This window comes from Puntigrus tetrazona, chromosome 1 (genome assembly GCF_018831695.1).
Source record: "Puntigrus tetrazona isolate hp1 chromosome 1, ASM1883169v1, whole genome shotgun sequence".
NCBI lineage: Eukaryota > Metazoa > Chordata > Actinopteri > Cypriniformes > Cyprinidae > Puntigrus > Puntigrus tetrazona.
Window position 1 is genome coordinate 26,831,416 of NC_056699.1, and position 22,911 is coordinate 26,854,326.

At 41.7% G+C, this 22,911-nt stretch overlaps 4 protein-coding genes across 6 annotated transcripts in view; 2 read left to right on the forward strand and 2 right to left on the reverse strand.

The window, feature by feature from the left end:
• The window catches only part of peli1a (pellino E3 ubiquitin protein ligase 1a), a 12,682-nt gene extending 10,343 nt beyond the window's left edge, over window positions 1–2,339 (reverse strand). Inside the window, exon 1 of the mRNA XM_043251440.1 lies at window positions 2,146–2,339. The gene's annotated coding sequence lies outside the window, so the exon portion shown is untranslated. The remainder of the gene's footprint in view (window positions 1–2,145) is intronic.
• A 3,859-nt stretch (window positions 2,340–6,198) lies between these two features.
• lgalsla (lectin, galactoside-binding-like a) lies at window positions 6,199–8,851 on the forward strand. 2 transcript variants are annotated; one of them, XM_043250271.1, is made up of 5 exons: window positions 6,199–6,413; window positions 7,158–7,220; window positions 7,300–7,388; window positions 7,521–7,683; window positions 8,062–8,851. In XM_043250271.1, exons 1-5 carry the CDS (start codon window positions 6,381–6,383, stop codon window positions 8,203–8,205), a joined length of 492 nt encoding a protein of 163 aa, XP_043106206.1. In that variant the 5' UTR covers window positions 6,199–6,380; the 3' UTR covers window positions 8,206–8,851. The 2 variants fall into 2 exon arrangements, with proteins under 2 accessions (XP_043106206.1, XP_043106212.1); XM_043250277.1 differs by lacking the exon at window positions 7,158–7,220.
• A 1,336-nt stretch (window positions 8,852–10,187) lies between these two features.
• Window positions 10,188–19,827, forward strand: aftpha (aftiphilin a). 2 transcript variants are annotated; one of them, XM_043222821.1, is made up of 10 exons: window positions 10,188–10,392; window positions 13,133–14,689; window positions 15,487–15,641; window positions 15,740–15,866; window positions 15,952–16,008; window positions 16,123–16,245; window positions 16,844–16,904; window positions 17,154–17,237; window positions 17,389–17,512; window positions 18,182–19,827. In XM_043222821.1, the coding sequence occupies exons 2-10, from the start codon at window positions 13,169–13,171 to the stop codon at window positions 18,324–18,326; spliced, it is 2,397 nt and encodes a 798-aa protein (XP_043078756.1). In that variant the 5' UTR covers window positions 10,188–10,392; window positions 13,133–13,168; the 3' UTR covers window positions 18,327–19,827. The 2 variants fall into 2 exon arrangements, with proteins under 2 accessions (XP_043078756.1, XP_043078837.1); XM_043222902.1 differs by lacking the exon at window positions 17,154–17,237.
• sertad2a (SERTA domain containing 2a) lies at window positions 18,814–22,399 on the reverse strand. The gene is made up of 2 exons (XM_043223950.1): window positions 22,246–22,399; window positions 18,814–21,013 (listed from the first exon to the last, which is right to left on the reverse strand). Exon 2 carries the CDS (start codon window positions 21,002–21,004, stop codon window positions 20,291–20,293), a length of 714 nt encoding a protein of 237 aa, XP_043079885.1. The 5' UTR covers window positions 21,005–21,013; window positions 22,246–22,399; the 3' UTR covers window positions 18,814–20,290.
• Window positions 22,400–22,911: the final 512 nt, after the last annotated feature.

Here is a 22,911-nt window from a genome sequence, read left to right on the forward strand (position 1 = left end):
GCACTCGAGACTAACCTGAGATTGGTTGAAACCACCTTAGTTTACATGCACAGCTATTGCACTTAAATTCGACTGTTATGCCTTTTGAGGGAAGCGTTTCATTCGAAGCACAGCAGCTACACCGAAGAAGTGACTTATCTAAATCCGAGAGGGACAAGGCTGGCCGTGTGAGAGCTTTCCTCCTGCTCCGGAAGGAAGGTGGGTCGACACAGAGCCTCATTCACACCGCGTCTGACTCCGAAAGCCCCCTCGCAGTCCAGCTCACGAGTCAGAGAGCGGCTTCACTGCCCGACGACAAAGGGTCTTTGACGACGGAGAGCACCTCGACTCAGACCTCCTCTACTGTACGTGGACTAGACGGATGCTTTTAGCGGCCTTTGTTTTGATTGAGCTTGCGAGCTCATCTTTGTATATAAACACGAGCCCCCTCTTTTTTTACGTAACCGTTAATGATTGCCCAACGCATGCTGGTCCGTCGGTGGAGCGCAGAAACTTTTGTCCGGAGGGCAGCTTATAATTAGCAGAAAACATATCCTAACATTTTAAAAAGAGAGCGCCGAATGGATCCTGTAGACAGAGTTCAGGGTGAAAAAGAGAGAAAAAAGACATCAGTGGAGCTAAAAAAAAAAAAAAAGGGACGGCATGAGCAAAATAAACAGTGGTTTATATCATTGGTGATTTTTTTATCATCAATTAAGCATTTTTTTTTTTTTTTATAGAGTTTTGGTTTGTTTGATTTCTTTCCAGCTGCTTCTGAATCCTGACCCTGAAACAGCAGAAGCACACAAATCCATGCACTACTCCTCTTTCCAATCGCATAAAACGCTTTTTGCAAAACGCAGCACGCAATTCTCTGTAACACACAAAAATCTAACCGGAGTTAATATTATGGCAAATGTTTTTTTTTTTTTTTTTTGTGTGTGACGTGTATATGATATTTTGAACGCAGTGCTTTATTTTGAGAGACGCGAGGCATTCTGCGGTTCTGTAAAGTTCTAGAAAATTCTGTAAAGTTCAAGAGGCAAAGTTTCATGTGAGCGTAGTAGCCCTGTTTTTTTCTTTCAACAAAGAATGGAAGTTTTTCAACTAAAAAATATACAGTGCATGCATACGCGTCAGCTACTTTCATTCTTCAAAGTCACATAAATTAAAGGAAAAGGTAGTTACTGTTTTTGGGGGCTTTTACAAAAGCAGCACATTTTTTTCATTATTTTTTGGGGAAAAAGTGGGAAAATGCACAAGCACTTTCTAAACAGGTCTAAATGTGCTTTTAAATGCAATTAAATAATGTTAAAAAAAATTACTACAGCTTTTGTTAGCCTATTAAACTTCTTTAAAAAGCTTTTTTAATCTCTTTATTGATGCCAGTGGTGGCTAGTACAGTTTTTTTCTCTTGTTTCTCATTTTTAATCTCAGAAATGACACTCTACGCTCTCCAAAAAAACAAAAACAAAGGGGTTTTCACAGGGATGCATCTAGGAACCAGTTTTGTTTCCCCGAAGAAGCTTTCAGTGAACAGTTCTTAAATGAACCACTTTTTCCCCTCATAGCGTGAAAAACATTTAAATGCATTTAAAGCGCCTTTTTGTCTCCGTATAGAACGTCTCGCGGAACGAAAAGGTTCCAAGGAATCTTAAAAGCTCTTTGATGTCAAAAAAGAATCTTTACGCACCGCGCGCGGAGGAAGATGAAGATCCGGAGCCTCTTCACAAACACCGCAGCGCGCTTACTATCAGTATACTGTATTCATAGATTCATATTATTATACTGTATTCATAGGATACATCCTGAGCTGATAATCACACACTATGATTACAAATATGCTGTCAGCTCCAGTCAGATAGGGCTTTTGATTAATCAGTGAGGGTTTAACCACAACCAAAGCACGCCTTCAACAAAGAAACTACAGCAAAACAAACAAAACCGTACGTGAAAACGAATAAACAAGACGTTACATGTAAACACGAGGATATAGCACTTATTTCGTCGACTGATAAAGGTTTTTAGAATTTCTTTAGGTTTGTTTAATCAGCCCGATTCAATGCATTTTGGATACTTCTCGCAGCCGTCACACATTAACCAAAATGAAGTGTGCCTGGGCCGCCTCAGCGCTTTAATTTCCATTCGCTAAAGGTAACAGCTTACCTCTAATAAGACTTTTTTAGCGTGCCTTCTCAGATACGCGCCAAACTAAAGAAACTCCAGGCGGACTGACTCGGGAGTTGTCGGAAATAAGTGACAACGGTCGTTCTGTTTGTCGGATAAAATGCCCAAAATAATCATGTAGGGAGTGAGGCAGGATGTCCCCAGCAGTCTCCGTGCACTGACAGCTCTCCAGAATAACTCCGCTTCTGTCTAGAGAGCGTGAGAGCTGACGTCACAGAGCGCACCGCGAGGGATCATGGGCAATGTAGTCCGACTGTTAGCCCCCTTTAAGGTTACGTTTGTAGCCGTTATAATCTCAAAAAAAGTGTTCTAAGTGGCGTACATGAATAATAATAAGAATGAAATTGTATAAATAACAAGGAGAAGAGAAGAGAATGTAAAAATAGTATAATAAATACATATATATATCAAAATAGTAGTATAACAGAATACAATAGAATGTTACAAACTGAAATAAACAGGCTAGGTTGGAAAAAAGTTTATAAAAAATATAATATAAAAGAAAACTATGTTAGACTATATTTAAAGAAACAGACCAGTTAAGAACATACAGCAAAAAACAAACAAACAAATCATAATGGAATGGAATAGAGTAATATAGAATGTGGTATATAGCCTAATAGTATAGTAATAAGTGATAGTATAATGTGCCATAATAGAATAGAATAGAATAGAATGGGGTTTAATACCTAATAGTATAGTAATAGGTGATAGCATAATGTGCCATAATAGAATAATAATATCATAATATTTAATGTAAATTGCACTGTATTAGAAGAAACAGCCTAGATTAGTCTATAAAATAATAGAATAGAATAGAAATGAGAAGAAACAGAATATACTACAAAAGAATAAAAATGTGGCACATAACAGCGTAAGATATAATGTATAGTAGCATGTGGCATATTAAGACTTAAAATGAATAAAATGTAACAGAAACAATTACAGAGTAGAACAGAAAATAAGAGATCTTAAAATGTGGGAATATAAAATCCCAGGGTGACATCATTGCTGCGGAGTCGGACGGCAGCCCATGAAAGCATGTTTGACTAAGAGTGCTAGGCTGTCATTGTGGTGTGTTGAATCCACACAGGTGTAGTCATGGGTGTAGTCCACACAAACATAAACACTCACACGAGTTTAACCTTTAGTCTCCCTTCAGACCCTTCACAGTGAGTCAGACCCCAACACGCAGCACCAGCGTTCAAACACTTCTCTCATCCGTCTGTTCTGTTTCATATCTGTCTGTCTGACCGTCTGTCTGTCTGCCCACCCCTCACTCCGTCTCTCTCTCTCTCTCTCTCGCTCGCTCTCAGAGCACATTACGCCCCGGGGACATTTTTTTCACCAGATGTTCCTCTAAAGGAAGTACTTCAGCATGGGTTTGTTGCCACAGTTGCAACTCAACACACAGCAACATAGCAACCGCCCCGCGCCGACTGCTCTGAACTTCAATGGGTGCGCGCCGCCTCTCTGCCACGGCCTTACATAATGAAAATGTTATGCTAACGCAAGGCAAATATTAAGTTACCCCGGCTGCCAAGGGCTTGTTGTCATGCTGTCATGGAGACGGTTGCCATGAGTATGAGTGTGTTTACACTGTGTTTTAAATACCCTGAACTTGGACTGAGGAGGGAAACAAAAGGACTGCTTGGCCGGAGTCCTGATGTCTGAGTGTGTGTGTGTGTGTGTGTGTGTGCGTTATAACTGGGCGTAGGAGATAGAAAAGAAAGATATTGCGTTAGAAGTCTTTGTCTGTGTAACACATTAGTTTGTTGTTAACGTGCGTCTCATTGAGCCCATGGATCTCAAACCGGTCGTGCTCCATAGACACAGAGCAGCTTACAACCCTTCACAAAGGACTGAGATAAAACTGCCACGCTTTTAAACTCGAATGAGGCGACAGGTTGTTGGGAACGAACGCGACCAGGAGGTGTTTTTAGAGATCAGGTCGCTTCGAGAGCCTTCTGCTGGATGTTACGCTCTCGGTCAAGCTGAGAGCACGTCCTGAACTCGGTGCTTATGATAATATGTTTACTCTTTTTATCATTTTCTTTTATGTGAAAGCAGTAGACAGAAAACAGATTGACAGTTGAATAGACAGACAGATAGATAAATAAATAGACAGATAGACAGACAGACAGATATAGATGGATAGATAGATAGACAGATAGATAAATAGACAGATATATAGATAGATAGATAGATAGATAGACAGTTAGATAGATAATAGATACACACACAGATAGACAGATGATAGATAGATAGATAGAGAGACAGATGATAGATATAGATAGATAGATAGATAGACAGACAGTTAGATAGACAGATGATAGATAGATAGACAGATGATAGATATAGATAGATATAGATAGATAGATAGATAGATATACAGACAGATAGACAGATGATAGATAGATAGTTAGATAGATAGTTAGATAGATAGACAGATGATAGAAAGATAGATACAGACAGTTAGATAGATAGATAGATAGACAGACAGTTAGATAGATAGATAGATACACACACAGATAGACAGATATATAGATAGATAGACAGACAGTTAGATAGATATATAGATAGATAGACAGACAGTTAGATAGATATATAGATAGATAGACAGATGGAGTGTTTCAGTAAGTGTTCAGGTGAAGTATTGCTGTATAGCGCCACCTGCTGTATAATCACTCGTAACACGTGTCTGTTGTTGTGTCTCCTTCTCCTTTCATTCAGTCACAAGGTTTATCGGTCCTTCAAACATCACAAACAGCCAAATGATTTCCTTTGAAAGCCACTCAGTTTGGTCTAAAGTCCTCCGTGGGCATGAACGAGTTACCGAGCGGAACGTCTTCCAGCTCAGAGGAACGAGCCTTTCCTTCCATCTCCGCGGGCTTGAAATCAGTTTAATGTTAACAAATCTCGCTCTTACGCAACCGCGGGCTTGAATTACCCGTCTACACGTGGTTTAAATTCACATTATTTATATCTCATCATCCCACTAATACGGAATCTGTCTGCTGCATTCATGCACCGCGAGATATTAAACGTTTCTGAGTCCGAGTCTAGAAGCGTGTGCCTGCTCAGGAGCTGCTCTTCCACTGCTCAACAGTTAAAACAAATTAAACATTTTCCGGATTCATAACTTTTAAAATCGCTTACAAAATAACTTTTCCTTTCGGCGCGTGGCTTGCCACGTGCTACTTCCCCCGGGAACGTTCTCAGAACTTTGAACGTTCTCTGGAACGCACATACTTCCGGTCGCTGGTTTTTAAAAATGTTTTCAAAACGCTGTTAAACGTGTTGACCCAAAAACGTTATTCGCAGAACAACTAACAATTATTTTATAAATGAGCAAACACCCTGCTGAAATAAAAAGAATAGAAACCTGCCTAAAACGCAATAGAAAATGTAAAAGTAACGGAGTGTATTATGGTTATAATGGGAATTGTATTGGTTTTAATGGGAAGTATAATGGTGTCTGCTGGTGTGTTATGGATTATATTAGTGGGACGTTAAAAACTATTGGAGAAGTGCCCAAAACACACTACAAAAAGGAAAGCTGTAATGGTTTTACTGGAAAAAGTTAATAATGCTATTTTAATGGAAACCGTTTAGGCGTTTAGGAAACGCTGCTTCTGATTAGAAATAACGTTCTCGTGTTTGCTCAGTTGTGTAATGGAATATAAACAAATATAAATAAGTAAAATAACTTATTATTTAATCATTAAAAATTAGACGTTAAGAAACGTTTTGTAATGTAAGAGTTATCATGGTGCACATCCTTAAAAATAAGGTTTTATCATGTCCAAAAATGTTGTTTTTTTTCCCCAAACAATGCATCAATATATCTCGATTTTCAAGCCTTGCAAACTGGTATTTTTGAGTTTTTGCTGAGTTTGCAGGAATATTCGACTTTGTGAAAAGTCACGTGCTTAACAGCAAAAAAAAAAAAATACGTTCCCAACAACATTTTTTCTTCTCGGTGCCAGGGGGATAAACCCAGGCCGAGGTCGTTAGAGCTGATTAAGTTTTAGGGCAAGCGCTCGGATTAGCGTCCCGCCCACGTCACGACGCGAGGCCTGCAGGGCGCGCGCTGATTGGACGGACGCTTCTCTCCGCGTTCCTCCGGAGACTCGGGCGAACCGAGCGGATCGGCGTCCCGGATCCCGAGCCGAGCCCGAGCTCGGGCTTCCCGCGGTGGGTCTGCGTGGAAGATGGCGGAGCTGAGCGCGGTCCGACGCGAGCTTGTGAGTATTTTCACGGTCCCGCTCACACACACGGAAACAAGTTTGCCGGCGGCGAACCGCACTACAGAACTCGCGTGCGTTGATGTTTTAAAGCAGTAGCACGCCTAAAAAAAATAAAACGCATCCTTTACTTACCCTCGTTTGCTTCCGAACGAGTTTAGCAGAACGGTAACGGTTAGTTTACGGCGTAAGTGAACGGGGACTCGAGCTGTCAAACTCCAGAACAGAAGTGCATAGACTTTATTTTATGCCGCACTCCTTCAGGAAGTCATGAATCGGACACACGCACAGTTTAGTCATTGGTTCTAGGCTGTTTTTATATTTACCCGACAACTGATATTTGAGTGCACGGTTAAACAACGATTTATTTATTATTGAGTACTTTTGGGAGATTTGAAGGCGCCCTTTGCCCCCCGTGGGCTTGCCAGCTCCGATCACCGTTCACTTTACTCATCCAAACCTGTCCACACGTAGATACTCAGCAGCTCTCTTATAATGGGAGTGGATGGGGACTGGAGCTGTCAGGACAGACGGGTCGTATCATCTCACGCAACGTGTTTGTTGCATAAACATACACATGTGATGGTTTCAGTTTTATTTTGAGTTCAAAAGATTTATTATGGAGTGTGTTTGGGATAGTTTTGCATTTGTACGCGGCTCGGTGAATCAGTGTTTCCACCTGTTCGCTGCGGGGCGATTTGCATGGGTTTTGCACAAACGCTCGTCTCTCGACTTCCGCCGCAGAGAACCAGAAACCTGAGCAGCTCCTTCGGGGAGTCGCCCCAAAAAGACGAGCCGCAGAAACTGGTAATTTCTTCTTGTTTGTTTGTTTGTTTGCGTGCGCGTGCATGCGTGCGCGCTTTCTCACGTCGTTTGCGTTTGACAGGCCGTGCCTTTCTGCGGCGGCATCCGGGGCGGAATGAGACCGGGGAAGAAAATCACGATCATGGGCGTCGTGAGCGCGGAACCGGACAGGTAGCGTACGCTCACACACACACACACACACACACGGGCGGGACACACCCAGGGGCGCAGCTGTCACGTGCCTCTGTTTAAGTTAACTGGGAAAAGGTGAAGCCAGACTGATTTGAACTCTGACCCGAACAGTTTGGACATCAGCCTGACGTGCGGCTGCGGGGACGTGGCTCTGGACACCTGCGTGAGGTTCGAGGACCGGGAGATCCTGAGAAACGCCTGCGTGTCTGATCTCTGGGGCGAGGAGGAGAGGTCCATACCCTACTTCCCCTTCATCCCGGAGCAGCCTTTCAGGGTCCGTGTCATCCTCTGCTGCTTATTAGCATGCATATCACTACAGTATTAGTGATTATTCGTGCTAGTTAAGCGCATATTAATGCATTATTCTACATCCCTAAACTTAACAGCTACCTTGCTGTCTATTAATAAGCAGCAAAATAAGCTGTAGTTAATAGTTAGGTGTTTCCTTTGTGCATCAAATACGATACAGCAGGCTTTAAGGGGTTAATTAGGGGTGGCTTGGGGGATGCATACCTTGCATGCAAAAGATAAAATCATATGCCTATTGCTTGAATGTAAATATGTAGATTGTGATGAATAATGGTCTAAGTAAGTGTGTATTGCATGTTTATAGCATGTTGGTTCCCCTCTCTCTGTGTGTGTGTCTGCTCAGGTGGAGATTCACTGCGAGCACCCGCGCTTCCGCGTGTTCGTGGACGGCCACCAGCTCTTCGACTTCTACCACCGCGTGACGCCGCTGGCGGCCATCGACACCATACAGATCAGCGGCAGTCTGACCATCACCAAGCTCAACTGACGCCCGCCGGCCGCCCGCTCTTGTCCAGTCCAACTAGAGTTTTTTTTACAAGCGCCACGATTCTCGGGAGTCGGCGCGAAATGCCATTTGGCGCGATTTTAAAATATTTTTATCTCCCAGCCTGCGGGGCTCGCCTCGTTTCGTGGTTTTGGACTACAGAAATAGAAAATCCGTTCACTTAAGTATATAATAATGTTGAGCAAATTACCGACGAGTCAGTGAGACGGAAGTAAAACGGTTTCAGGTCGACTTTACGGCGTTGAAATGAAGATGCTGAACTCATAACGATGCACAGCTTCGGTGGATAGAGATATATGACTTTAGTGTAACTCTCCAGCTAATGTACTCAGGTCTGTTTAATAAATACGTGTGTAAGACTCTTTTACAGCAGTGGCGATCCTTCCAGTCTAATTCTATTGACATGCACTTGATCATACTTCAGAGCGATGCATTTCATGTGTAGCTGCGCGGCGAGCCGCTGACGACGTGAGCTTCACTCGAGACTGGCGTTAAATCAGGGAGGAAAGCGCTGCGCTCCAGTGCTTTCTGTGTGTTTATTGTCTCGGAGCAGACGGTGCGTCACGTCAGCCTCTTCTTGATCGCACGCACGCCGTTTCCAATTAATAAAGGCTTCTGTTTAATCAAATGGTGTTGTCTGGGATGAGTATTCAGGGAATACAGAAAGACAAACGAGGTCCTGCTGCTTCAAACTTTCTCGTCCGTTCTGGAGAGTTTAGTTTTGTAAGCGTTCACAACAGAGTCTTCCTGCATGTTGTGCTGCTAAAGACCTGCCTTCAGTTTTCCTGTTGGCTTTCTTATCTTTGCTCTGCTTCCTGATGATTACGTCTATTATAGTACAGCTGTTTCTTTATAGTACTACAGTATGTTACAGTCATTGTATCAGATAGTAATGCTGGGATACTTAAAAAAATTACATATATTAAATATATATAAAAAAATAAATAAATATATATATATATATATATATATATATATATATATATATATATATATATAGATATATATAGATTTATAGATTTAAAAAAATTAAAATAATATATATAATAGATAAGCAGTATAAAAAGGTATATTACAATGTAAAAAAATTATATAGATATGTATTTAAATAGATTAAAATAATGGAATAATTTTAATTATATGTATAATAAAATAATATGTAAAATGTAAAAATTACATAAAAATAAGCAAATAAACATTACATAGAACTGAAAAGCAGTATGCTGTGCTGGAAAGAAAAAACTGAATGTAACTTAAGTTTCCAGATTGTTGTAACACATATATAACACTGTATAAACTGGGTCTTTAGGCTAGTGTAAAAGAAATAAATAAATAGTATAATAAAAGACATTTAATATGAATTTTCAATTGAAATGACTAAATAACATAACCTAAATAAATAATAAATATCATTATAAATATATATATATATATATATATATATATATATATATATATATATATATATATATATATATGACATTAACAAATAAAGACACAAAAGTACAGTACTATAGTGAGAAGAATCACTTAATAATATTTGACATTTATAATAGTATATGTCCAGAGTAGAACATGTCTTTATAAATAGCCTTTTTGCTCACATGAGGAAAAATCTTGTTTGAAAAATATTGAGAAAATAGCATTTAAAGTTGTCCAAGCAGTCCTTAGCGTTGCATATTACTAATCAAAAATGGAGTTTTCATATATTTAGGGTAGGCTCTTTATGGGACATGATCTTTAATAACACCCTAATGATTTTTGGCGCCAAAGAAAAACTGATCACTTTGACCCATGCCATGTATTTCTGCACTGGTTTTGTGGTCCAGGGTCAGGTCTGTTTCCCAAAGCAGCCTCACCCAATCAGCACGAGAGTCCGGCAGTGCCACACCAGCGCGCGGTGCATGCTGGGTAGTACTCGGAAAAAGAGCAGGATCCACAGCTCACACTCTCTCACACACACACACACATACACACACACACACACACACACACACACACTCTCTCTCTCTCTCTCTCTCTCTCTCTCTCTCTCTCTCTCTCTCTGTCACACACACACACACAGAGACAGACACAGACAGAGAGAGGGATCTGAGCGGATCTCCCGTGACGCCGGTGCGCGGGATGCGCTCGTGAGGATGATGGGACACTTCACCCCGGTCTCGTGAGGTAAGAAGATGACTGACAGCTGCGCGACAGCTAGCCCTTAGCACCGAGGCTAGTGCTAGCGTTAGCCTCACCCGTGTTAATCAATGGGCTGTGATGCTACACTGAGCTGTTATGCTAACAGACTGACTTTGCTATCCTGAATCGCTCGTGGAGCGATAACACGACTCTCACTGCGACTTAAAGTCATTGTTTAGACAGAAGCAGCACGTTTCGACCGATTTAAACGCCGTGTTTCGCGCTGTCAAGTGTAATTACTTCTGTGATCAGGCTAACGGCTAACTGCTAGCAGGAATGTAAACATCTCCAAAACCGATTCGATTCTGTGCAAAAGCCTAAATGTCAGTAATTCAGTTTAATCCAGGTTTAATCTCGGATAAGCCTAGTTTATGCCGAACAAATCTCCTCATCAGGTTATAAAGTTATGAAGAGTAGTTTTATCAGTTTATGGGCTGAAGGCCTGGTACTTCTTAACAGCTGTGATGAATTGGTTAAATAACAGATTTAATAACTTTACTACTAAAGTGTGTCTTATGCTCTTAAAGGCTGTCATTTAGTTTAGGAACTATATTAGTTATATTCGTTAATACATTTCCTTCCTGGCATATGTAAAATGAATATACAGTTAATACACAGTGATATATATATATATATATATATATATATATATATATATATATATATATATATATATATATATATGTGTGTGTGTGTGTGTGTGTGTGTGTGTGTGTGTATCCTTATGAGAAGACAAGAGCATCACTCTCAATCTGATAAAATGCATGTGAATTTTTAATTAACAATAACAGAAACTACAGGCCTAAAATAATTAAATTGAACATTTGTCATTGCTTTCTGATAATAAAATTGTGTTTGTGCTAATGTATAGAAATCTGCAGCTAAAATGGCTCTCTCTGTTTTAAGCTTCCTGTTTTTAAAAGTATCAGTTTCGTCATGACAAAAATTATGAATACGCAGCTATTATTTACGAGTTATTTACAAAAGGCTTCCTCTGGAAAATTGAGTGTTTCTGTCAATCCCATCAAATATTTGAAGCTGTTTATTGCTTGATATATCTTTTAATTTACAATAATATAAATCAAAGGAATCAATCATTCGTTTAAGAATCTGTTGATTGTTTCTGATAGCAGCAATGTTTTGTGTGTGTGTGTGTGTGTGTGTGCTGTATAGATGTTCATAAGATGTAGGGTCCACTGAAGTGGTGTGAATGTAAACCGAGGTTTGGCAAAGATCTTACTGTTTTCACAAGTGTCTCTCTGTCATTGTTTGACCCAGCTTTGAGCAAACAGCGCCGGCGAAGCTCCCAGAGCGATACAATAGAGCGTTTAAAAGCCCTGCTTTATTTGGTTTGCGCTTCTCTTTTGTAAATTATTGCACCGAGTGACTGAATCCTTGTGGTTTATTTCCGCCCTGGATTTTCTGGACTGATCTGGATGCCCTTCTCCACTTAAGTCACCACTTCTCCCATTAGCACTGAATTAGCGTCCGATCTGAAGACAGCGTGTCTTGTCTTTACTCTCCTTGATTTGATTTGAGTTAGACAACAAGAACCTGTTCCTGTAAATAGGCCCTGGAGCGCTGCCGTAATGAGGCATGCCGGCACAGGGACTTACTCACTAGGGTAATATTTAGGGCTTAAAGCGCTAGCACGTATGTAAAGCAGTAGAATAGGTGTTGCTTGTCTTTGCGAACACCTGTAATTAGACGTAGGACGATGCTGAAACGAGGTTAAAGAGAAGGGATGAGTGATAGTGCAGCATCTCCCTGCTGTTCTCGCTGTTGCGAATAAAACATGCAGCGTTGCAGAAGAGCTGATTTCCTGTTGCTGTGTCAGAAATCATTTCCAAACGACTTTTTGCATTGCACGTTAAGCCTAATTACGGTTTTGGACTAATCCTGGTTCCGGAGGGTATCGTGATACTTTAATTATATTAGTAGCTGTCCAACGGTCTCGTCGTGCTGCATGCATTGTAGTGCTTGGAAAAAACCTAACTGTGATTTTATATATTTTATATGATGGTAGTAATAATATATGAGTAATACACATACGCTGTAGTCAACGTTTCAAGTGGATCGTAACAGTGTCCTAAGCCAAGAATGCATTTTGGTTTTAGCTTTTAGGAAAAATTTTGATGAAAGGCTTTGATCCACTTCAAATGTTGACTGTGTGTGTTGAAATACTTCAGTATAGCGATAAAGAAATACGCTAAAAACACAGGGAGCCTCTTTTGTTGACAGGCACTTCTCATTACAAAATAGGAAGATGATTGGTGCATGCTTTGTTTTCGAATGCGTGTTATCCTGTGCGCCACACACTCGGATCAGTAGCATGCGTTTTGATGTTTATTAGCATTTACTCGGAATCAGATCATGCTTGTGTAAAGAAACACAGTGCCACACATTACTCTGAAACATGCAGTAGATTGAGTGCATTCAATTACATTGCAATGCAAAATGCAAAAAAGTGTCTATACAGTTTGACAATTGCACCCATCCATGATGAAACTTTCATTGATCTTGCATGCATTGTATTTCTTTTGCCAGAAAAAGAAAATGTTCTCTTCAAACAGTCACAAAGTCAAGAAAACCTCTCTTGTGAAAACCAGTGTCTAATTGGAGAATGTAGATATGTAGCCCAACTATATATTCCCCTACCTTTGTCGTTCTTTTGTTTAGGCCTATTCCTTAACGCTAATCTGTGCATTGCATTGTTTTGGCGCAGGTGTGAGCTCTCGGCTGTTTTTCTGCTCAAGGCCCCATGGAGCCTGACGTGATACGCATGTACTCCTCCTCTCCGCCCCCGATGGAGGACGGCATCGAGGACGAGGACGACGAATTCAGCGACTTCACCGGCGTCCCGAACAGCACCAGCTTCTCTGAGTTCGACACGCCCACCACGTTCAACCAATCTCAGGCTTTGAACGCCACTTCGCCGCCAGAGCTGCTGAGCAACGGAAGGATCGTGGGACTGTCCGCGCAGCCCGCGGTGTCTGCGAAAGCTAACGGCGTGACGCCTGGCTCCGGCCAGACCGCGACGCCCAACGGCAGAGCGGTTAGCGTAGAGGAACTCAAAAAGTTCAACGAGCATCAATCTCACATCGCGTCCCTGGAGTTGGCAACGGGGTCTCGGACTGACGGCGTTGACTGCAATGGCACAGTCGAAGGGCTCACGAACGGGTTTGCGACGTTAGACCAAGGTGGAAGCCCGTCTACGCCACACAAAACCAACGAATTCGATGTCAGTCCTGACGATTTTGCAGACTTCTCTGCCTTTTCTAATGCTGAACACACCCAGCCTTCGGAGGCGGACTGGGAACATTCGAATCAAGGGTGCTTAGCGCCGCAGAATGACGCTAGCGACAATGTTGAGGAGCGAGGAGCTAGTTTAGAAGACGATAGCAGGGACTCAAGAAATACGGGGTTCGGATTCGTTACGGAAAACTCTGAAAGTCTCAGCAACGGTGACTGGGGTTTCCACGAAGAGTCGGATTTGGATCGAAGGGAGCTGGAGGCTGATACCACTGACGTCGTTAGCGCAGTGCATCCGCTAACCCTTAACGGTGACGCTTTTAGTGAAACCGACGAGAACAGGGTGTCGCCCGACTCTACCGGGGATAAGTCTAGTGCCGAACAATCAGATGAGAAGGGCTCCGAGAACGAGACTTTGGAGACGGAGACGGAAACAGAGACGTCTTTTGGTCGGCCGCTGTCGACCGACGCTCTCGAAGAGTTCGGCGACTTCAGCACGACGGGATCCGTGCCCTCGCCTCCGCTTCAGGAGGAGACGGCCACTCCGGCCGACCACAGCCAGCTGGCCGAGGATGACGACGACGAGGATTTCGGAGATTTCGGTGACTTCGGAGACGCCACCTCGTTTAGCGCGACTGGATTTGCTGATTTCGACCAGCAGGGCGTCTCTCAGCCCGAGTCGGACCCGAGTCCCCCGGCGGAGGTCGAACAGGATGACTTCGGCGATTTTGACGCATCAAAAGAGCCTAGTAAATCAGACTTGGCGGGCGAAGAGGGGACGACGTTTGCGGACTTCCCAGGAAGTGACAGTTTCGCGGATTTTAGCTCTGCGCAAGTAGGCGATAACGAAGGGTGGCAGGCGTTCTCTGAGCCGGGTCAGAGCCAGAGTGGAGGGGAATCGTGGGCAGCGTTTGGGCAGGAACAGAATGCAGCGGCTGCAGAAAAAGACAGAGATGACTGGCAGGAAAGCCAGCCGGTTACGGCGCCCCCTGCTGCTGTGGAGGAGGAGGAGCACAAAAGTTGTACAATGGTAGGTCTGATTCCTTAAAAATACTAGTTTGATGGGTTATATTTACTTGGCTTATACTCTGCCCCTTTTTGTTCTTCACTATGTTGTCCTGAAGTGGCATAGGAAATTAAATTAGTTTGAGGAATGTAGCTGAACCGGCTGGTTTACTTTGTCTGTAAGGTCGATGAAGCACAAACAGAGACTTTATAACATCCTTATTACATTTATTCAACTATGGCAGTTAATAGGCCAAAACAAAGCATATGCTTACAACAGCTACACACTATTTCTGTCAAATTATATATTGTTTTCGTTCCCTGAGAAAAATAAAGATGAATGAACTCTAGGAGTGTGCACTGAGCTATCTACCAAATATTACCAATACCTTTCAGTAATAAATGTAATAAAAGTCAAATTTAAAACACCTCTTCTTCTCACCAAGGCTGCATTCATTTGATCAGAAATACAGTAAAAATGGTTCTATTGTGTTGTAATATTACAATTGTAAACAACTGTTTTCTATTTGGACAAATTTTATTTATTCCTGTGATCATTTTCAACATCATTAAAGCACTCTTCAGTGTCACACAATCCTTCAGAAATCACTTTTTGCTGATTTACCGATAGACAAACATTTCTGGTTATTATCGCTGTTGACAAAACTGCTCCGGCTCCATATTTTTGTGCATTCTTTGATTAAACTGGAAATTCGAGAGTTCAGCGTTTTAAAACTATAGATGCCTTTTGATCCTCCGTCTGTTCTCCTCGCTTTTTACTGAGCATCACAGTTCTCTTCTGTCTTTCTGTGTCTCACGAAGTCTGCTCTGGTCAGCCGCTTGGAGAAGATTTTCCAGGCCAGTTTCGAGCTGGTTGTGGCCCCTCAGGTAGATGAAGAGGTGACCGCGCTCACCAGCTTCCTCAGAGCTCCTGACACATCACAGCAGGACGCCGCTGACCGAGGGCCGGCCGATGGGTGAGGATGAGCGTATTTGCTCGGCTCCATTACTTGAGTCTTCTCTGTTGTCCTGTGGTCAATGAAATGCTCTGTGTCTCCTCCTGCTGGCTTTGTAGGGCGCTCCGGGACGTTTGGCAGCAGCTGCAGGATGTTAATAACGCCTACGGCCTCCGGTACCAATGGGGCGGCTCTCATACTAATAAAGTGCTGCTCTGCTCGCTTGGCATCGACACCAGAAACATAGTGAGTTTGGTTTTGGGAAAACTTGGTCCTGTAATTGCAACCGATTTCTCTTTAACTTTCCCTCGCCCCGTCTCTTTCTCCTCAGCTGTTCACGGGCCATAAAAAGCAGCCTGTAATTGTGCCAATGTACGCTGCCAGTCTGGTGAGTGAAGCCCAGCTGCGCTGTATGTGAGTGAGAGAGAGAGTGATGGATGCTGGTTTGTTTTAGACCCCCTCTGTGTTTAATCGGCCGTCTTTGTCGACTGTCGGTCTGCAGGGGATGCTGGAACCCACGAAAGAGCCGGTGAAGCCCGTCTCTGCCGCTGAAATGATCGCCTCAATAGCACAATCTCCTTCAGTCGCCACGGAGCTGAACACCTGTCCACCTGACACCGCCCAGGTGAGCCTAACCTTCACCTGGTAGCGCACATAGTACACCCTTCCCTACGTAAAGTTGGATATGTAGTATATTATTTGCCAAAGGCCAGTTAATGGTCATTATATTTACAATGATCATTAACTGGCCTTTGGCAAATAATATGTAGAATAAATATGTATAATAAAATAATAAATGAAAACTGCAAGTGAAATATGATGATAATAAATTGCCTTTTTCATCAACAAAAAAATAAAATAAAAATAATATATAAAAAAAAATATATATATATATATATATATATATATATATATATATATATATATATATATATATATATATATATATATATATATATATATGAAATTTAATATATAAAATTAATTATATTTAATATATATAACATTGGAAACAATAACAACAAGAAAGAATAATAATCTATTATTTAAGTGATAGGTAATTATTATTTGAAGCACAACCTTTGCTATAAACCTAGTCCTGCACATAAAAAAAAAAAACCTGCATTTGTCACACAAACAAAAATACCATGCAGACGATTGAATTGTTATTTTTTTGCATTGCTTTCTAAACTGTGATACGTGTTGTCTTTTCCTGTGGCCAGGAGTCTCTTCCTCCCGTTCAGTTTGACTGGAGCAGCAGTGGCCTTACAAACCCTCTGGACGGTAAGACCGATCAGCCGTTTCTTGAGGAGGACGATGGAGAAACGAGCTTTTCTCATTCTCTCGTAACGCTTGTACGAGTTCATGTTGGATGTAGTCTTCATGCTCGCCGCTAACAAAGCAGCACTAATACAGTCGAGTAGTTTTCATCACTAATCCAGGCCTGAGCCTACGTCAACTTCTGCTTTCCTGTGTTCTCTTTCCCTCCTGTCCGTAACCGCGCTCTCCTCTTTCACATCCCTCGTTGCGAAGCGAGTGGAGGCTCCTCTCTGCTCAACCTCGATTTTTTCGGCCCAGTGGACGAGTCGCCCTCCAGCACGGCCACCTCCATACCAGGTTTGCTCAGACATTTCCAGTTCGACACCAAGGCTGTCTTGCGTGTTCTCGATTTCCGCTCTGTTCGCATCTGTAACGTTAAGCGTCCGTTGGAGCGATCGTTGTTGAGCGTGCGCTGGCGTTTGACGCGTGTGCTGGTGTGCGTGTGCAGGCGTGGACCCGGAGCTGTACGAGCTGACCCAGGCCAAGCTGGATGTCGGCGGCGGCGGCAGCAGAGTCGTGGATGCGTTCGCTCGCCTCATGTCGACCGTCGAGAAGACCAGCACCTCCGCCAGGTCGGTCACCGTACAGCCGCTGCACGAATTCAGAACAGCAGCTTTTCTGTAGGCATGGACTCATTCATTGATCTGACTGTCAAACGTTGAATAAAACTGCAACATAACCGTTTTTAATTGTGGGACAGGATGTAGTTTATGTGATGTAATGGGAAATTTGTATGTAGAAAAGCTGTTCTGAATTCTGACTCGGTCTGTTTTGTCTGATCTATGTCTGATTTCTTATTCTGATCATTATATTCTGATTTCTCTCATCTCTTTCTCTGATATATCGGATCATTTGTTCTGAACTCGGTCTGATCTATGTCTGATCTCTCATTCTGTCTGATCTATGTCTGATCTCTTATTCTGATCTCTTATTCTGATTTCTCTATTGTCTCATCTCTAACTGTTTAATCTCATATTTTGATCCATCTATTCCATCTGATCTGTGTCTGATCTCTTATTCTGATTTCTCTCATCTCTTTCTCTGATATATCTCATCACATGTTCTGATCTCGGTCTGTTTCGTCTGATCTATGTCTGATCTATGTCTGATCTGTCTATTCGGTCCGATCTGATTCTTCTCTCTTTCTCTGATATGTCTGATCTCCCTCTGTTGTCTGATCTCTTTCTAATCGGTCTGATCTCAGTGTTTCTCTCTCTGACCGGTCTGATCTCTCCCAGCAGAAAGCCTGTGCAGAAGGAGGAGAATCTGAGCGCCGAGGCCCGGCGGGTGATCTCAGGTCTGCCGGATCTGTCGTTCATGCAGGCTAAAGTCCTGATGTTCCCCTCCACGCTGACCCCCCTGCTCCCCTCCTCCTCGCCCGACTGACGCGCCGGGTCACCTCTCTTTCTCTGTGTATCGCTCTCCAGCTTTCACGAAACGGACCGTTCTGATTTTAATTTCATCCTCTCGGTTACCAAGCTCCTGTTCGTAACGTTCCCGGGGCGTTTTTTAAGTTCAAAAGCACCGTCTGCGTAGGGACGAGGGGACGAGAAGATCGCTGTGGAGGACGAAAGACTAGATCATTTTATTTGTAGAACGTGAGTAGGAAAAGAGTTTGTGTTTATATTAGAGCCAATCTGTATATAATCAGGGATGATTTCCTTTCGAGTATCCTTCACGGTTAAGTTAGTGTGTATGAGAGCGAGAGAAAGAGGCACTTTCTTATTTTCAGGTCGTTTGTTTTTATGAAACACTGGCTTAAAAGTCCTTCAGTGGCACAAATGATGACGTGAATGATCTGATTTGTATTTAGATATATAAATGCGTAGTTATATCGACTTGAAACCAAACCGCCTGCAAAATTTCCTTTCGATTTACTTTTTTTTTTGCGTAACAAAGGCCTTAGTTTTTAACCGTTCTGGCTATTACGTTACAATCAATATTGTTATTACTTGTAGGTTTTAGGTTCTTTGATTTCGCGCGGGCTTCAGCGGACGCTTTCTCCTTTTGTTGTGCTGATAGTTTAACCCTTGGCTTTCCACACGGACCGTCTATAGACCGAGTCCAGCAACAGCTATAGAAACCACGCCTCTGCGTTTAGCTGCTCGTGTCTTTCGGTTGTTTATTATTATTATTGTTATTTTATTTTATTTTTTAATGTAAGTTGAAACCACTGGCTTTGGACTATAACGTAGTGAAGGAATTGTTAAATGAATGATCAACTTGAATAAATATAAATATATATATACACACATACACACACATATACATATATATATATATATATATATATATATATATATATATATATATATATATATATATATATATATATATATATATATATATATATATATATAGGTGTATTGAGAATAAGGGACCAATATCTGCTGTATGGTTTTGCTCATTTCCCTGTTTTCATCGTGTTTTGGTCATTCTGTATCTGTGTTTTATTTACGATAATTAAGCGACTCTTTCGGAGGACGTCTGCCGTCACTGCGGTCCTGTACGCCAGAAGTGCATGATGGGAAATGTTTGCCAGAAACGGGTTTTCCTCATCTTTTGGTTCTTATTTTTTTTTTTTCTTCAGTAGTGTCACTGTTTATTCTGTCTCCTGGAGGATTTTGCACATTGTAAAGATATACAGAAGAACTGCTTACATAGTTAACTGTGGCTTCGGACTGTGTACAGTCAAACTATGGATCATGTAAAAATTGTTATGGGAAAATTCCTATGGAAAACTCATACAGATGAATGATATCTAAAGAGCCTGTACCGAGGTCAATCGTGCATGCCTGGGTTCTTTGAGGAAAAAAAATAAACAAACAAACAAGTGTGTAAATTTTCTTTAAGTGTACACAAGAAATTAAAATAATTTAAGAGAAAATGCTGTTTTTGTGTGAGTCTGCATTTATGGTCTGTTTTAAAAGGATGAACTGAAAGACGATTTAGGGTACTAAAAATACTAAAAATAACGTAATTCATTCAATATAAATACATTTTTATAAAAATAAAAACTATATTTAACTATAAACATTTTGTAAATGTATGTATTTTTCGTGAATCTATGAATTATTTAAATATATTTTAAAAGGATGAACTAAAAAAAGACAAGTTTATTTAGGTTTTTATTAAGTTTAGAATTTAAAAAAAATACTAAAAATAACGTAATTCGTATGAAATTTCCACAAGAAAAATAGAAATGGCATTCTATAACGTTATAAAATGGTTGCAATATCAGTACATTGTGCGCCCTTTGATACTGTATCAAAATAAATATACACAAATATGCGTATGTTCGCCATAGCAACCCTTTCGGTCCACATACAATAATACAAACAAATTGACCGTTACGACCCAACCAAAACCTCCATGATGTGATCCAGTTCGCTCAGGTCCAGTCTGAAGTCTGATTGGCTCGCCCCGCCGCTACCGTAACCGGCGAGCGTCTTGACGAGGTCGTCCGTTACCATGGAAACCACTTTAGACGCGCCCGAGCTCGCGTTCAGGGCCGGTCCGCAGGGGGCGTTATCGAACAGCAAGCTGTCGAGTTCCGTGAACAGGAAATCGTCCAATGAGAAATCGGCGAGGAGCGACGGGGCGTGGCCAAACCGGCCAGAGTCCGAGAGAGACGAGGCCGAGTCCGCGCCGCCGCCGGTTTCAGAGAGACCTGCTTCCGCGTGTCTGAGTTCACCGGCGTCCGGCAGGTCTTCGATTCCTGCCAGCGCTGAGGTGAAGCCGTCTTTAAGAAGAGAGGCTGGCGGCGGCGGCTGCCCGGAAACGGCCGGAGAGCGACAGAGAGACAGACGCCCGTCCTCCTGCGGCAGGCTGACCCCGGCGGGGAAGGACCGGGGCTCGGGGACGTCCTGGATGCGGCGGAGCGTGTTGGTGATCAGCACCCTGCGGGACAGGCCTGGCTCCCGGCCGTGCAGCTTCAGCAGAGAGAGGTTGAGCACGGTCTGCCGCTGGAGCCAGAAGCAGGTCTCCTGAGGGCCCGGCTTCATCACCCCGCTCTCTTCCTCTTCCTCCGGCTCCAGCTTCCGCTTCAGGCCTCTACCCAACATGTAGCGCGTCTGGGAGGAATCGATGTGATATTTTGACATTTAGGATCGCGTTGTAAAGCATTTCTGATATGTGACTCAGTTTTAAGGGTCAATTTTGTTGCATGAAATCGATGCATGAAAAAAGAGGACTAAATATGCTTTTCATTTAAATATGGTTTGTTAGAACGAGACAATATTTGGCCGAGATACAACTGTTTAAAAAGTCATTAATAGCAATGCAGCTTACTAATTAAAAAGTTTTGATATATAAAATATATAAATAAATAAATATATATATATATATATATATATATATATATATATATATATATATATATATGCTAGAAATTTACTAAATATCTTCATGGGGCATCTTTTTTTTTTTTTTTTTTTTTTTTTTTTTAAATGTCCTAATAAACAAAAAATATATATAATTTTGACCAGCTTGGAGCTCCACGCTCATAAACACATATTTTCATTTCAAATCTGCAGCAACATTTCAAACGTTAATATCCTATTACATTTTAGGATTTATTGATATTTTGTGATCTTTAGTCACATTTAAAATATTAAATAAAAAAGTTAAAACAAACCTAACTTAACTGAATAATTAAGCACTCATTTTAATATCATTTAAAAAATAATAATTTTGTGTAAAAATTTATTTCTTTTTTTCTGTAATAACATTTTAAATTCTATATAAATACAGTTTTATAAAAAATATATATTTCAAACCTTTTGTAAATGTTTGTACGTTTTAGTAAGTCTCCTATGAGTTATTTAAATATGACTTTAATCGCACTTTAATACCAATATTCTACTAAAACTCTTTAAAGAGCTAGTTCCTCTTTTTTCAGGTAAGAAACAAAGGATGAGCCCAAGAACTCCCAAAAACACAGTGCTTTCAACTCCATAAAACACGATCAGCTCATGACTACACATAAAGAGACTGAATCAGTACTAGTTAGTAGTTCTAGTTAACAGCTTGCACCACCGACCGAACGATCACGTGAACGGCAGCTAGATAACGCTCGAGTCGCTCAATGCACAATAACCTACCGGCTTATAGGACTTTATTTATATATTTATGAATTCTAGACTTCCACGTGATGCCGTAACGCGCTTACGGGAAAACGAAAGCGTTGAAAAGTCAAGCGACGAGAAGACGACCTCCTGCGGGAACGGGACGGGTTTCAGCGCCGTTCTACCACAGATCCGAGACCCTAGATGTGTTACGGAATGAGCACAGACACGTAACTCACCGCACGGTCACGCAGCTTCACGTCCGGTGGCGCTCCAGAACGCTAGACTCGCCGGTGAGGGTGAAAGGCGCATCGCGAGCTCGCCGTGATTCTCCCGTGCCGCGCTTCAACGCCCGGTCTCTCTTTCAGCGAAACCCGCGAGCGGAGGCTTCGGGAGTGACGTAAGCCTCGCAGATGTCGACTGATATTCGCCGACGAATCTTTAGTTTGAACCGATTCGTTCGAATGATTCGCACGAGCCGATTCGCGATTCATTCGAGCCGATTCGCTCGAAGGCGAGGCGCTTGTAAATAGTGGCAAACGAGTAGTGTTATTGAATCATACTGGAATTAATGTGTTGTGGGAGTACTATAGTTGCTTTGATATACTAATTTAAAGAAATTACTTGGTCTAGAACTATAGGGCAGGCCTAATACAATACATACAGTTTAGTAAAAAACTAGTACAGCAACAGGTAGCATTCATTAACAAACTGTATGGTTAGAAAGCACTATGTTTACTATAAATTACTACAGTATTTTTTATGTTACAGTATGACTTTTTAGGCTAATAACATTAGTTACCATCCATAAAACAGCTAGTTACTTGGTTACTGTTAATACAATATTGCTAGTAGTACGTAACTAGTAGTGTACTGGTGCCAGAAAGTAATAAGTAACGTAACAG

Bases quoted from the DNA above. Each gene is read 5' to 3' on its own strand.
- lgalsla (XM_043250271.1), top strand. From the start codon at position 6,381: ATGGCGGAGCTGAGCGCGGTCCGACGCGAGCTT. The intron at 7,389-7,520 runs GTAGCGTACGCT...TGACCCGAACAG, and splicing joins GTGAGCGCGGAACCGGACAG to TTTGGACATCAGCCTGACGT. The intron at 7,684-8,061 runs GTCCGTGTCATC...GTGTCTGCTCAG, and splicing joins TCCCGGAGCAGCCTTTCAGG to GTGGAGATTCACTGCGAGCA.
- aftpha (XM_043222821.1), top strand. From the start codon at position 13,169: ATGGAGCCTGACGTGATACGCATGTACTCCTCCTCTCCGCCCCCGATG. The intron at 15,642-15,739 runs GTGAGGATGAGC...CTGGCTTTGTAG, and splicing joins GACCGAGGGCCGGCCGATGG to GGCGCTCCGGGACGTTTGGC. The intron at 17,513-18,181 runs GTCGGTCACCGT...CTCTCCCAGCAG, and splicing joins AAGACCAGCACCTCCGCCAG to AAAGCCTGTGCAGAAGGAGG.
- sertad2a (XM_043223950.1), bottom strand. From the start codon at position 21,004: ATGTTGGGTAGAGGCCTGAAGCGGAAGCTGGAGCCGGAGGAAGAGGAA.